Genomic DNA, 16,515 nt, shown 5'->3' with positions numbered 1-16,515 from the left:
AGACACGTATGACCACGACCACGACCACGACCCGAGACGAGACGAGACGAACGGCGGCGGCGGCGGCGCGCGAGAGTCCTCCTTGTTCTCTATCACTCAATAAGGAAGTGGGAAAGCCAAGCCTTAAATACCATTCCCAATAGTGTTTCCAATACAATGTGGGATTGAGCATTACCAACACTTGTTTCCAATACAATGTGATTATTCAGGAAACAATTAACAATCATGCACCTTAAAACAACTGAATCAGCAACCAATTGCATTAGTATTATACGATTAAATATGTCATAATTAAAAGTCAATCTACAATCAATCGCGATTATTGCAATTTTAAGCAAAACATTCAAAAATAATATCACTATTTAAGGCTCAATCCCACATAGTATTGGGAACAAGTGTTGGTAATGCTCAAATCCCACATAGTAATTGAAACACTATTGGGAATGGTATTTAAGGCTTGGCTTTCCCACTTCCTTGTTGAGTGATAGAGAACAAGGGGGACTCTCGCGCGCCGCCACCGCCGCCGTCCGTCTCGTCTCGTCTCGTCTCGTGGTCGTGGTCGTGGTCGTGGTAGTACGTGTCTTCGACACGTCCGCGCGGATACTATCTTTTTAGAGAAAATTCTTAAGAAACAAAATCTTTATTTTAACTATCACAACGAATTTGGAAAATCGCAACGACAACTGTAGACTATCGCAACAACAACTGTAGACTATCGCAACGTGAAATGGAAAATCGCAACGCGGTTTTCAACTATCGCAACGAGAAATGAAAAATCGCAACGCGATTTTCAACTATCGCAACGCGAAATGCAACGCGAATTTGCGATAGTGGAGATCGCAATGCGAATTAGAGATCGCATTGCGATTTTGTTGGTCATTTTCGTAAATCCAAAAAAAATTAATCAAAATCGTATATTATCTGGGATTTTTGGTCACTGAGGTTATTTTCTCTTTATTCAATTTAAAAAGGCCATATTTGTTTCAAAGTTAAACAGCTTGTCCCTCACAGTTCAATCATGACTCCTTTTCTGGACAGGTACACTTAATCTGACAGTAAGATTTATTTATCCCGCTAACCTACAAATAATCACCGTAACTTTAATCTGATACCAACATTAATAGTCTATTATATAAATCATCATATACGACTGGAATGATGTCTCTTTTCTTTAGATATTTCAATCATCGTTTGTCATCTTTTCACCTTATTTATTTATTTTCCTTAATGTGAACAATCATTTACGATTTTCCATCTAAATTAAAAAAGATAAATCATTATAAGCCCTATCAATAATTTCGTGTCTATTTTACTAGATTAACCTTTTTGAAATTCGGTAAAAAAATCTTTTAATTCCCACGTCGAAATTGATAAAAATAATATAAGTCTAATAAATTTTCTTAAAATAGTAGGACGCGAATCTTTAATTCCACGCCAAATTACTAACGTGTCCCTGGTTTCATGATTCATACATATAAATCCTATTCTTTTTTATCTTCAATGCATGACTTAACATCCATCCATGCATGCATGTATGTGTTACATGGGCATCCATGATATAAATATATCTACCATAAGGATATAAGACTAAGTAAACATTATTGTTTACTAGTCCCAATCCAGAGAGAGAGAGAGAGAGAAACAGGTTTGTCTGTCTTCCTGTCAAGATCTAGGGTTTTCCAATCTGTTCAAAGATCTGTATAGCTCTGTCTTTCTCTTAGAAGAAGATGAAAAAATCCAAGTTCATGTTGAAAAACCAAGACCGCTACTTTCTAGCTGTTACAGATTAGGATTTTGATCAGTCCTCCATGTTCATATGATCATATCCACCTGCGTATATATACTTTGTCTCTTGTTTAATTTCATGCTATGATTCTGGGATATTAGTCGAAACTGAGCTTGGTGATCGAGATGGAGAAAAACAGCAGCACCGAATGTTCAAAGACAACAACGACCCCATCGAAACAAAACCAGCTTCCGACGGAGGACGAGAGCGAAAGCGAAGAGAACGACGGCGCCGGCGAAAGTAAGCCTAGAAATGGAGGAAGCTCGAGCAACAGCACGGTGGAAGAGAACGATAAGAAGCCATCAGTAAGGCCTTATGTCAGATCCAAGACGCCGAGGCTCCGATGGACACCCGACCTTCACCTCCGCTTCGTTCACGCCGTCGAGAGACTCGGCGGACTAGACAGTCAGAACTTCATCAATCTCTAGTCTTGTCTTTATTTCTCTGCAATTCTTTCATTTTTCATTTTAAACTTATTTTCTCACTTCGATGCAGGAGCTACCCCGAAGTTAGTTCTTCAATTGATGAACATAAAAGGACTTAGCATCGCTCATGTCAAGAGCCACCTCCAGGTTATTAGATTAAAACTTGTAGGTTGACTAATATGAATAATACTTGAGATTTAGAGAAACCCTTTGATTTGTTTTGGTTCTAACAATCCTTTTCATCAGATGTATAGAAGCAAGAAGGTTGATGATCCAGGACAAGGTAAACATGTAGTTCCAAAATTTTCTACCTTGATTTCCATTAGGGTTTCGATCAATGATCGTTTTATAATGCACCACCTTTACGTATATGGCAGCCATGAATGATCATAGGCATCTTGTGGAAAGTGGAGATGGAAATATTTATAACCTCAGCCAACTTCCCATGCTGCAAGGCTATCATCATCATCATCATCACCACCAAGGCGATAGCTCTAATTCTTTCAGGTAGTAAAGTTCAACAATCGATCTTCAGTCTTAAATGCTCGTATACTATTGTTGTTTAAACGCAGTTCGTTTGCTTCTTTTTCAAGATACGGTGATGCTTCTTGGAATGGCAGACAGTTCTCGATTCGCAATCCTCATACAAGCAGGAGTTTCCTCGATGAACAACGACCGGGATTGCATGGAACAGTGACGGAGAGGATCTTTGGTAGTAATTGGATCAATTATGGTTTCAGGATGGATATTTCCCCTTTCAACGCACTAACTAAATTCAAAGGACTTGAATGGAAGAATGAGTTTTCATCATCTCGTAGCCATGACTTGTTCTTGACTCAGCTAAGATTAGCTCCCATGAGCCAAAGTACTCAAGCTAAAGTAGAAGACGAAACAAATTTCATCCCTGAACAAGAGCGTAGGGCAATGAAAAGACCGATATCGGATAGGGATAGCAACTTAGACTTGGATCTATCTTTACAACTCAAGCAGGTAAATGGAGAAAGACGACGAAGCTCGGAGGAAGAAGATATTCGGCGCGATTTATCGTTGTCATTGTGGTCACCGTCACCATCGTCTTCGAAGGTTACGAGATTGAAAGGAGAAGATGATAGTAGGGAGAGTGGAAGAAGGGTAAGTACCCTAGATCTCACTATATGAATGGGACAATTCTAAGTGAGATCTTGAGGTACTTATCCGAAAAGGCCCTTTTTTCTCTTATTGTCTAACTGTAGCAATATTACACAATCGATAATAGCCTTTTTGTTTTTATGTATAGCGATTCTCTGTCGTTTCCTTCACATTATCAGAGCCCCATTCAAAGTTGAATTTACGAACTAAATATGTCGGCTACAAAACCCCAGGTTCATATTAATCTTGCTGACAAAAACTGAAGTCCAACGGGTCTTGTTGGCAGGATTGATCAGGTGAAACACAACTCATTGGGTAATCGGAGCATCGAAACTTGTTCTCTCCTATGTACTCCAATCATAGTATTAAATTGCAATTGCGGTCGATTGTCGTTATAGTTACAATTACGGATGTTACGATGTGATTTTTTTAAAATAACCATGTTATCATGTAGTCGATGTGGTTTGTGATGTCGCGAAGATCTTTAAAACATTATGATCCGACCATTATACTACGACTCCGCCACAATTTAATGCTTTGCGGCTCCGATGCTTGAGTTATCAAATGGGTGCAATCGACAGAGGAAGTGAAATAGCTTTGCCTAGCAGTAAATTTTGAGAGTATAGAGATTACGGATGGCCATTAGATCGATTTAATCGAGTGAAGAATTTATTAGTTAGATAAATTGACTGTCTCCTTTTATCATTTTAATTCAACTTAAATCTTTTTAAACGAAATAAAATTTGAGTTTAGTTGTCAAAAAACATGACACTGACTCGGATTACACACGTAATTTTGATGAGTGAGTCTTCTAATAAGGATTTTTTACATACAAAATGACTTGAACTCGATACCTTGCTTAAACGATATGAAGTTGCTCTCCACTTGAACTAACTTTGTTTGTATATGATATTGGTATTAGAAATGTTGATTATTAAGCATTTTAGAATAGTGAAAAATAAGGAAATTATAGGCAAATTGGTGTAAAAAAACTAAAACACCAATACTCTTCCATTTTTATACCCATCGAATTGGAAAGGGGAAGAGAGAGAATTCTATTATCTCCAACCCTTCTTCGTCATGACCGAGGGATCCTTAATTGATTTAGAGAACGAAATCTCCAAATCATCTAAAATTAGTGAACAAAAATCAAATTTAAAGCTTAGAATCTTAAAAACTCAAACCCTAATCTATAAATTGGTGCCATCCATTCTTTCATTCAAGGCTTGGGAAATAAATGGATGGAAGTGAAAGGAAAAATTAAATTTATTATGTACTTCGACAATCCAAGAAATAAGGTAAGTTCGGATTAAATTAGTGAAATCAAAATCAAGCCTATATGTATAAGGAAGAACGTAATATTTTATGTTAGGAGGGCGAACTTAAACTTAAGGGGGCGAACTAAAACTTTAGGAGACGAAAATTTATTTTCAATAGAAAATAAATAAATAAATCTAAAATATATAATAATTTTAAATTTTCAGGGCTACTACCCCCACCCTCCCCTCGGTCCATCCTTGCATATGTATGTGATTATATTGTTCGATTTTGATGTGTAAGTATTACCATGTGAATTGATGAATTTTAGGTTTTGGTTCAATTCACGTGTTTGAGTTAGCAACTGAGTTGTTAAGGTGTGTTTAAATAATATGTTATTTCAATGTTCGATATATGATTATCTTAGTGTCTCTATCAATGTTAGAGGTTATGTTCTGGATGAAGAAATTAACTAGGTGGTTTTTAGTATGGAGCCGTTGAAGGCTCTTGAAATCAATGGGTTTCAAGCTTTCTTCTTTCAAAAGAATTGGGATGTGGTGGGAGCTGATGTGTGCCGCCTGGTACGAGAGTGTTTCGAAAAGAAGGCTGTAACAACTGAAATGAATAGAACAATTCTTGTGCTTATCCCCAAAATTAAAGTTCTGAAATCCATCGCATGTTTCGACCTATTAGCCTGTGCAATGCTCATTACAAAATTGGTGCAATGCTCATTACAAAATTGTAACAAAGACTATAAAAGTGGACTTGGAGAAGACTTATGACCGCTGGAATGGTCCTTTACCAATGACACACTACATGATTTTGGATGCCCAAATCAACTGAAATACCTAATTATGAATTGCGTTACGACGAGTACTACACAGATACAATGGAATGGGTCATTGTTAGAGGCCTTCAAGCCAACTCAGGGTGTCTGGCAGGGTGACCATTATCACCATATCTTTTTGTCTTGTCTATGGAAAGACTTAGCAGACGATCATAACAGAGGTTGAGGATGGGAACTGGATCCCAATCACACTTTCTCTCGGGGTGGCCCGAAGCTAGCTCATTTATTTTTTTTACAGACGACTTAATTTTATTTCCTGAAGCTTCTGTGGCGCAAATGGATGTTAGCAAACAAGTTATCCAAAATTTCTGTTATAGTTCCAGGAATCTGGTAAGTAATGCTAAGACCAATATTTCTTCTCGTAAAATGTGGACTCAGATAAGTGCCATGAGATCAGCAGCGGGTTTCATTTCTCCCAAGTAAATAATTTGGGTAAATATCTAAGTGTTCCACTCGTTCATAAACGAGTAACGCGCGGAACTTATGATTATCTTGTGTAGAGAGAGCGAGATCGCCTAGTTGGTTGGACAACAAAGAATTTAACCTTTGCTGGAAGAGTGACACTGGCGAAAGTAGTCTTAAACTCAATTTTGGCTTACGCAATGCAAACTACGTATCTGCCTAAAAGCGTTTGTATAGAGATTAAGAAATTAACCCAGAATTTCATTTGGGGGCACACGGATGAGAAAAAACAAATCAACCTTGTGAGCTGGGAGCAAGTGTGTCAACCAATCACGAATGGAAGGCTGGGAATCAGGAGAATGATGGCTCATAATGAGGTCTTTTTAATGAAACTGGCTTACCGATTAGTGTCTCATAACGATCACTTTTGGGTGAAAGTATTGCGATCGAAATATAAACTGACTGAAAGGCTTCCTGATAGTCTTCATCGCAAGGGTTGTTCACACAAATGGATGGGGATAGCCGCGGTGTGGGAGGATTTTTGTACTGGTTTTGTTTGGAACTTTGGCAATGACTCTCAAGTGGATATCTGGAGAGATGAATGGGTAGGAGATCGAGGTCCACTTAAGGAGCATTGCGTTGATACAGTTTCTAGTATTGAGCGTAAGATTCCGAAAAGCTTAATTGTTGATGACAATGGGGAATGGAAATGGGGTGAGTTTCGGCACCTATTACTGGATACCTTACTTCTTTCTATTGCAGCGTTCAAACCTCCTTTGTAATCTGGGGGTGATGACCAGTCGGGGTGGAAATGGGATAAAAACTGACGTGTTACTGTATCTAGCGCTTATAGTCGACGAGTGGACGTTGAAAGTGCTCACGAGGATGATTTGTGGATTATTTTATCCAAATGTAGAGGGCATACACATTTTAAAATGCTCCTTTGGTTGATATGCAAAAACAGGTTGCTAACAAATGAAGAGCGGGTCCAACGTCATTTATCGGATAGTGAGACGTACTATGTGGGGCTGCGGTTGAAAGTGTCTCCCACATATTTCGTGGGTGTTTTGCATCGATCTCAACTTGGTATCAACTTATAAAACCAGAGAGGAGGGATGGGTTCCTTCAAATGAATTTACTAGAGTGGGTTTCAACTAATCTGACGAAACCAAAGATTTTCCTGTTAATGATGAAAACTGGGATCTCATGTTTGGTTCTCTCTCTGCTATGGTGCTTATGGACGAATCGAAACAAAATTTTTTTTACCAAGACAGCGTTGAAAGAGAAAGCATAATTAATAGGAGTCTTTGGTTTTGTTTTGAAGTCAATCAAGCCAGGGAGTGGAACAAATTTTATAAAGCTCGAGGCTATTGACCTCATCGGGGTGTTGTTAAGTGGACGCAACGGGGCTAGCGGCTTGCGGTGGACTGGTTGTCTGATTTGGGACTCTAATGGGTGGTGGATCTGAGGTTTCAAAAAGGCTCTAGGCTATTATAATATCTCAAAATTTTGGTTTGTGGCTAAAATATAAATTTTAAAAGTTTAGTACCCAAAATGTAAAGTTGAGAAAAATTTAGGGACTTAAATGGTAATTTTCTTAAAAAGATTTTTTATTCCATAAATGGATATTTTAATCTTGATAGTGGGGTTTTATTAAACTTAGATTCTTGATCCAAATTTTGTGTTAAAAACTATAAAATGTTAAAGTTTCATAAAAGTTCGATAAATCAGATCGAATAGAAATTTTAGGAAAATTTGAAGGGATTAAATTAAGCTTAGAAATATTATTTACACATGATGGAAAAAATATGAACTATTGGATTTGAGAATTAATTTACATGTTCAATTTGGATCGTTGGATGAAAATGACAAGATTGAAATTTTTGGAAAATAGCATGGGCAAAGTTGTAAAGGGTAAGATAATTGGTTTATTTTTGAATTTTTATTTATGATAAGGTTTATTTGTCTTGATATTAAGGTAAATATCAAGTTTTATTAAGGGAAAAATGGACATTTCTTATTAAATGAATATTTTATTCATTTAAGCTTAAATAAATGCTAAATTAACATGAAATTAATAAAAATTTCATGAAACCAAGCTATTTTCAGCCAACATTTCATGCTCCTTCAAACCTAGGTAAGAGAAATTTTTATTTTTAATTTTTGATCAATTTCCTTTGGATTTTGGATCATGTCGTGAAATAAAAAATTATTTTATTCGAAAAACGCTATCATTTGGTACTTGCTTAATAATTTGGTTTATGTTCAAAGATATCAAACTCTATGGTTTATGTTCATATTAGGGTTTATGGAATTGATGAAGGATGATTGATGATTAAAATCACTTGTACATAGTTATATGAACATATAAAGTTTCGGCCAAACCCTAGTTTTAGAGGAAAGATGTGTTTTGATAAAATTATGATAGGGCTTTGATTGTAGAGATTGTATAAGATTGAATCGATGTTGATTTCATGCTTGAATCGAATCAAAATCGAGTAAAATCATGAAAACCCTAGTCTTAAATTTTTAAAGTATTCAGCCTAAGCTTGAACAAGGGAGAAATTTTTTAAAAAAAATTATGTAGGGGCTGGAAATTATGTAAGAAGTATTCCACAAGCCTTAGAAAATTTTGGGAACCATTTGGTGATTTTTGAAAAGTTAGGGGGCCTATTCAATAATTATGCAAAAGTTGTGGGTTGATGTGCGAATCAAATCGAGTAAAATCATGAAAACCCTAGTCTTAAATTTTTAAAGTATTCAGCCTAAGCTTGAACAAGGGAGAAATTTTTTAAAAAAAATTATGTAGGGGCTGGAAATTATGTAAGAAGTATTCCACAAGCCTTAGAAAATTTTGGGAACCATTTGGTGATTTTTGAAAAGTTAGGGGGCCTATTCAATAATTATGCAAAAGTTGTGGGTTGATGTGTAATTATGTAATAGTTGATGTATTATTCTAGAAATTAATGTTTGAGTGTTGAAATTGATGTTAGAATGTGAAATTTGATTATTTTGGAAAGTTTGTAAAAGTTGAGGATAAAATCACAGAAATGGAAAAGTTAGAAGCTTAAGTGAAAATGTTTATGAAATTTGGATTAAATAGAATTTGAATGGTCAATTGAAAGTGTTAAGGTCAACATTTATGTTGTGACATGTAATTATTATCGAATGAGCATTTAAAAAAAATTTAGGAGTCTATTTTCTATGTATGCCTATGTAAGTAAGATTCTAACATGTAGTTTGCATTTGCATATATTTGGTAATGATGTTCATTTAGATTGTGTGTTGGAATCAAGATCAAACAATATTAAAGCTAAGGAGAAGCTTACGGATGGAATGTGAATTTCTAAGGAAGGTTTACAAACTAAGGACACTAGGTGAGTGCATTTAATTCGTATTTATGTTTCAAATAAACATTGGCTTGTATTGAGCCAGCGTTGGAGTTATGTTAAGAAGTGACTCCTAGTGTTATATGAAGTATAATTTAAGCTTATACATTCATTTAGTAAGATAATAAAATTAGTAAATAAAGACACTAGTTGGTGAAATCTGCCTAGAAATTATGTTCTAAATAGTAAGTTTAAAAAATCATCAGAAATTCTACAAAAATGATTGGGGGATGAATCTTATACCATTAGATTCTTATATCAGTCTAGTTTGGTTTGGAACAAACGAAAAATGATTTCAAGAAGTATACAAAAAGATAAGAATTTTTAATCAATGATAGGTTAGAAAAATAAGACATCAAATTCTGTCTAAGACAGCTTTTGTTAGTCAACTTTGAAAATTCGCTATAAATTGTACTAGGAAAAGTGTCTTATATGTTTAGATTCGTATTCGAGTATAGTTTTCAGTGGTATAAAAAATAATTTTTTGATTAATACAAAATAATATTTCTTTGAAGGTAGCGTAAACTATCGAAATATGAAATTGTGATAAATTCATGAAGAAGTGATTTGGAAGCAAGAAATTAAGCTTAAAGTTTGGTGAGGTTTATGTTTTGATTTGTATATAAAGTATTAATGTGAGTGCAGTTTAATTATTTAATTATTCTGATTGAGGATGACTTGCGATAAGTCTACCTCGTATTATTTTATTTTAAAAGTATAGTTTATGTTTTAATTTTGTAATTATTTCTATAATATTTTATCAATTTTCATGAATGATTTCGGGTATGAACTGCTCATGTTATATTATGCGGTTACGATTTGAAAATAATTCTGGTTTGACATGATATTTATTAAATGTTTATGAATCAAAGTAATGCCCATTGTATGTTGCATTGAGAGTCATGAGTATATGAGGTGGAGTGATTCTGATCAGGGCCGGCCCTGAGCATAGGCCAGGGGTGCGATCGCCTAGGGCCCCAAGCTTGGAGGGGCCCATTTTTAAAAATATTTTTAAGTTTAATAATTAAAAAATATTTGTAAACATATTTTTTTATTAAAAAACTCAAAAACATGATGATCCAATGGTCCCCATTTTAATGATTGAAAGGGAAACTAAGTGTGAGCCCCCACTTGTCTTCTTGTCATCACCTCCTGTCCTAGGACCCTTAAAATGTTAGGACCGAGCCTGATTCTGATATATTGTGGTGTTACACGAAGGTACACTAGTATATATATTCTGATGTGATTGCACTTTATGTGCACATTATGATTATGATATGATAGCACTATGTGTGCTTATATGTTGCGATTCTGATATACTATGGTGTACCGATAGGTGCATTAGTATATATATATTCTGATCTAATTGCACTTTGTGTGTACATTACGATTTTAATATGATAACACTGTGTGTGCTTATATATTCTGATTATGATGATAGCACTGAAGTGATTATTGCGTTTACTTGTTTGACTCATTTATCTTGCATTCTCGTAAATATACATTGTGCTATGAAAATGAAATAAAGAAAGTTCTGAAAGTGATTGAAAGGAATATAAAAATGAAAAATATGAAAGTTTTGAAATGTGTCGGAATGGAAAGTATACGCTAAGTATACAATTGATGATGTTGATAATTGTGATTTTGATGAAATTATGAGAGCATGATTTTTAGGTTTCTGATGAGGAAAAATACGGCTTGGAAAGCTCAATTTGAAGTTATATTGTTTTTATTTAAATTACACTTTATTGCTTATATTTTATGGATTTTATGTTTTAATTATATTTCTGCTTCTCTAAGTTTTACTTAGCGCATTATAATTTTCATGCGTAGGTTCAAATAAAGTAGAGAACGTGAAGTGAGGAGTTTGCTAGCGTCATAGGGAAATCTGTTGAGTTAATCGAATGACGAAATTGGCCAAGAGGGGGGTGAATTGGCAATAAAAATTTGTGGAAGCTTTTGCAGAAAATTGAAAGTAATTGCACAGCGATTTACAGTGGTTCGACTTTCTCAAACAAAGTCTACGTCCACTACCTTAGCTATCCACACTAAGGATTTTCCAACAAATTCACTAATTTGTTCTTTCTTTTGAGGCCAAAGAGATAACCTTACAATTCCCTCAAGAGTATACCCCAACTCTTGAGAACACTCTTTTCTCAAAGAGAAGATTACAAATTTGCAAACTTACAAGAAAACCTCACAAGGTAAGATGTTTGCACAATTCTAGAACAAAGAAAATAACACTCAAAGATGAATACAATTGAGCACAAAAAGTGTTTTTGAAAGCAAAATGAATATTGAATGAAAATAGGCTTGAAATGCTCAAACTTGAGGTTTGATGCTTTCTCTTTGATTCTCTCTTGATTCTAGTTGCTTGATGTTTCTTGTTGTTGATCAATGGCTTCTAAGCTTGCTTAAATACACCTTGGATCACTTCTGAACGTTGGGGATGATTAGAGAAGATATTATAGCCGTTTTAGTGTGAAAACATTTAATAAACAGCTTGGAGCGTGGGGGGAACCGGTTCCCCATCATAGGGAATCGGTTCCCTAAGTGTAAATTCAAATATTTCGACCGTTGAACAGGGGGGAATCGGTACCCCCTTGGGGGGGATCGGTTCCCTCCGAGCATACTGGAATTCTCGGAACAAAAATGTTTAGGGGGAATCGGTTCCTCCTATGGGGGAATCGGTTCCCTCCGAGCATTCTGGAAATCTCGGAGCCAAACCATTCAGGGGGGAATCGGTTCCTCCTATGGGGAAGTTCCCTCTGAGCAATATGTAATTTTTGGCTTTGAATTGGTTCGAAATACTTTGTAAAATTATTTTGAAATTTTTTTTATGATTAAAACTTAATTTTACACTTAATAAGGATTAAAAATGATTTTTGAAATATTTGGAGTAATGTTTTGATATTCGAATAGTTATATCGAATATACTTAGAAAATCATTTGGAAAATCTTAAAATCCATTTAACTTAATTTGTTATATCGAAATATTAAAATGTTTCAACAATCTCCCCCTTTTTATATAACAAACATTTTAGTAATTTTAAGATTTTTTTGAAATCAAGTTTTGAAATTACTCCCCCTTACTTTAACACTTCTTCAATTTATCATGTAAAACATTTAACACCTATTCTTCTCCCCCTTTTTGTTAAATCAAAAAGACATTGTAAAACAAGGTTTTGAAATCATTTAGCCAATTGATTTATTAATTATAAGCTTAAGCTGCTAAGATCATAATTAGAAGAGAGGTTAGCCATTAGTTTCATAAATCAATATTCATAAATAATGTGATATGGCAAAATTGGTCATGTTGCTAATGATGATGTAAATGATGCAAAAATGAATAAAACACCAAACATATAAGTTCACAACCATTCATAATCCAAATCCAACAATCCACAAAATCAAACAATTCAAAATGTTGAAACAATATTCATTTTGTTCAAAGTTTTAAAGCTAAACATAAAATCAAGCATCCGGATCGGTAGGAGGAAAACGGCGGAAGAGAGGGAGATAAGAGGGTTTTGGGATTTTGGGGGTGTTCTGCCCGATTTTAACAGAACCCCAGGGGGGTATCGATTCCCCTGTGGGGGGAATCGGTTCCCCTTCAAAGGGGAAATCGATTCCCTCAGGGGGGGATCGATTCCCTCTGCACCAAAATGCTAAAATCCGATTTTTTAAGCACAAAATGCTAAATTAATCTTTTCTAGTGGTATTGGCAACTCATATATCAAACATTAATTATGTTCAAACAATTAAATTAATCTTTAATTGATTTTTGAACATAAAATTAATTTTCATTAAGAATCACAAACTCCCCCTAACTAATAGCAAGAATGCAATCAAAAATTATTATTATAAGCATTTTTCAAGATTTATTAAAAGTGCTAAAATTATTTTAAACACTAAGTGAAGATAGGTTGGTCAAACCTAATTCTCTCCTAAGTGTCCAAAATCTTTCCTTGTCTAAGGGTTTTGTAAAGATATCCGCTAATTGGTGCAAAGTATCAACAAATTCTAGAACTACATCTTCCTTAGTGACATGGTCTCTAATGAAGTGATGTCTTATTTCAATGTGCTTAGTTCTAGAGTGTTGGATGGGATTTTTAGTGAGACAAATAGCACTAGTATTGTCACACTTGATAGGAATGGTACCTACTTCAATTCCATAATCAAAAAGTTGTTGTTTCATCCATAAAACTTGTGCACAGCAACTACCGGCTGAAATGTATTCCGCTTCAGTGGTGGATAATGCAACACAATTTTGTTTCTTTGAAAACCAAGAAATCAACATATTTCCAAGGAATTGACAAGTACCGGAGGTGCTTTTCCTATCTAATTTGCATCCTCCATAATCCGCATCAGAAAAGGCATGCAAGCTAAAGCTAGAGTCTCTAGGATACCAAAGTCCTAAACTAGGAGTGTCCTTAAGGTATCTAAAGATTCTCTTAACAACTAGTAAATGTGATTCCTTAGGACATGATTGAAATCTAGCACATAAGCAAACACTAAACATAATGTCCGGTCTACTTGCAGTAAGATAAAGCAAAGAGCCAATCATTGACCTATATAATTTAACATCTACACATTTACCTCCTTCATCTAAGTCAAGCTTTGTTGAAGAGCTCATTGGAGTGTTATGAGGTTTCCCATTTTCCAGTCCAAATTTCTTGAGCATATCTTTGACGTACTTAGCTTGATTAATGAAGATGCCATCTTTTCTTTTCTTGATTTGGAGTCCCAAGAAAAATGAGAGCTCCCCCATCATGCTCATCTCAAACTCACTTTGCATTAGCTTAGAAAATTCTTGGCAAAGAACATCATTAGTAGAACCAAATATTATATCATCAACATAAATTTGAACTACTAATAAATCTTTACCTTTTCTCTTTAAAAACAATGTAGTGTCAACCTTTCCTTTTAAAAAATCTTTTTCAATTAAAAAATTTGACAATCTTTCATACCAAGCTCTAGGAGCTTGTTTTAAACCATAAAGAGCTTTTGTCATTTTAAAACATGATCCGGAAAATTTGAATCTTCAAAACCTGGAGGTTGTTCCACGTACACTTCTTCTTTTATAAAACCATTTAAAAATGCACTTTTAACATCCATTTGATATAATTTAAATTCATTGAAACATGTAAATGCCAATAACATTCTAATTGCTTCCATCCTAGCTACGGGAGCGTATGTTTCATCGTAGTCTATGCCCTCTTCTTGAGTATACCCTTGAGCAACAAGTCTAGCCTTGTTTCTCACTATATTACCACTTTCATCAAGTTTATTTCTAAAAACCCATCTAGTACATACAGTAGATTTATTACTAGGCCTTTCAACTAATGTACATACTTTACTTCTCTCAAATTGATTTAATTCTTCTTGCATAGCCATAATCCAATGTTCATCTTTTAATGCTTCTTTGATGTTCTTAGCGCTATGCATGAAATAAATGCAACATAATTACAGATATTTCTAAGAGAAGATCGAGTAGTTACCCCTTTTGATGGATCACCTATAATTTCACCATCCTTGACATAGTTGTACTCTCTTGGAAAAGATACTTCCCTTTCTTAAATGGTTGGATTCTCGAGGGGATCATGAGTTTCCTCATCTTTTGTTTCTTCCTTTGATGATGATTCTCCAACATCATTTCTAACGTCATTTGCTTGTACAATACCTACATCATCATTAACAGAAGAATCCTTCCTCGGAAGGGGATTATCATCGAAAACAACATGTATAGACTCTTCTACAACTAAAGTTCTTTTATTAAATACACGATAAGCTTTAGAATTTAAGGAATAACCCAGAAAAATTCCTTCATCACTTTTAGCATCAAATTTACCAAGATTTTCTTTACCGTTGTTTAAAACAAAACATTTACATCCAAAAGGATGAAAATAGCTAATGTTAGGCTTTTTATTTTTGAGAATTTCATATGGAGTTTTCTTTAAAATTGGCCTAATCATTACTCGATTCACAACATAACAAGCGGTATTTGTGGCTTCCGCCCAAAAATATTTTGGCAAATTATTTTCACAAAGCATGGTTCTAGCCATTTCTTCTAAAGTTCGATTTTTCCTCTCAACAACTCCATTTTGTTGAGGGGTTCTAGGTGCTGAAAAATTGTGGCTAATACCATTAGAATTACAAAACTCATAAATCCAAGATTTTCAAATTCAGTTCCATGATCACTTCTAACACTAGTGATAGAGTAACCTTTTTCATTTTGGATTTTTTGAAAATGTGATGAAATTTTCTAATGCTTCATCTTTAGTACTTAAGAATAGAACCCAAGTGTATCTAGAATAGTCATCTACCAAGACAAATGCATATTGTTTTCCACCCAAGCTAGTAGTTCTAGTTGGCCCAAAAAGATCTAAATGGATCAATTGTAATACTCTACTAGTTGATACATCATTAATAGATTTAAAAGAAACTCGTTTTTGTTTTCCTTTAGCACAAGCATCACAGATTTTATCATTATCAAATTTAAGCTTAGGCAATCCTCTTACTAAGTCTCCTTGAATTAATCGTTGCAAAACACTCATACTAGCATGACCTAGTCTCCTATGCCATAACCAACTATCATGCTCATCCTTAGCAACTAGCATAAATTAGTCATATCAATAGAATCTAAATGCACCATGTAAATGTTTCCTATTCTATGACCAACAAGCATAATCCGATTAGATGCAATGCCAATGACTTTACAACCATTAATTTCAAATAAGACATTGAATCCTTTATCGCATAATTGACTAATACTCAATAGATTATGCTTTAATCCATTCACATATAAAACATTCTTAATTTGGATGGAAGAGGTATTACCTATTGTACCAATACCTTCAATGTGACCTTTTGAATTGTCTCCAAAAGTCACTTCTCCTCCATTTTTGGCGTTAAGCTCAATGAACCGGCTTTTGTCTCCGGTCATATGTCTTGAGCATCCACTATCAAGGTACCATGAATTTGAATTTGTTTCCCGTGCCTTGTAGCAATGCTCCTTTCCCTACAAACATAGATTAATTTTTTATTTTTGGTACCCAAATTCTTTTGGGTCCATATAGTTTCCAAAATCCTAGTCCCCTTAGGTATCCATTTGTGTAGGATATTTTTATCTTTAGTAGTAATGAGTTCTTTAGGAACCCACATACTTCTAATGATTTTTCCATTAGAGGTTCTTTGGGGACCTCTATGATTGTAGTTTCTAAAACTTTTTCTAACAAAGTTGGATTTTGAATTTCCACCTTTTTCAAAATGTTTTGTTCC

At 34.7% G+C, this 16,515-nt stretch overlaps 1 protein-coding gene across 1 annotated transcript; it reads left to right on the top strand.

The window, feature by feature from the left end:
* Positions 1–1,624: 1,624 nt before the first annotated feature.
* LOC120137327 lies at positions 1,625–3,587 on the top strand. The gene is made up of 6 exons (XM_039153098.1): positions 1,625–2,191; positions 2,282–2,358; positions 2,458–2,494; positions 2,589–2,718; positions 2,805–3,397; positions 3,488–3,587. Exons 1-5 carry the CDS (start codon positions 1,912–1,914, stop codon positions 3,367–3,369), a joined length of 1,089 nt encoding a protein of 362 aa, XP_039009029.1. The 5' UTR covers positions 1,625–1,911; the 3' UTR covers positions 3,370–3,397; positions 3,488–3,587.
* Positions 3,588–16,515: the final 12,928 nt, after the last annotated feature.

The sequence above is a fragment of the Hibiscus syriacus genome, unplaced genomic scaffold, assembly GCF_006381635.1.
Source record: "Hibiscus syriacus cultivar Baekdansim isolate YM2019G1 unplaced genomic scaffold, ASM638163v2 tig00110656_pilon, whole genome shotgun sequence".
Lineage (NCBI taxonomy): Eukaryota > Viridiplantae > Streptophyta > Magnoliopsida > Malvales > Malvaceae > Hibiscus > Hibiscus syriacus.
This window is presented reverse-complemented; position numbering and strand designations above follow the sequence as displayed.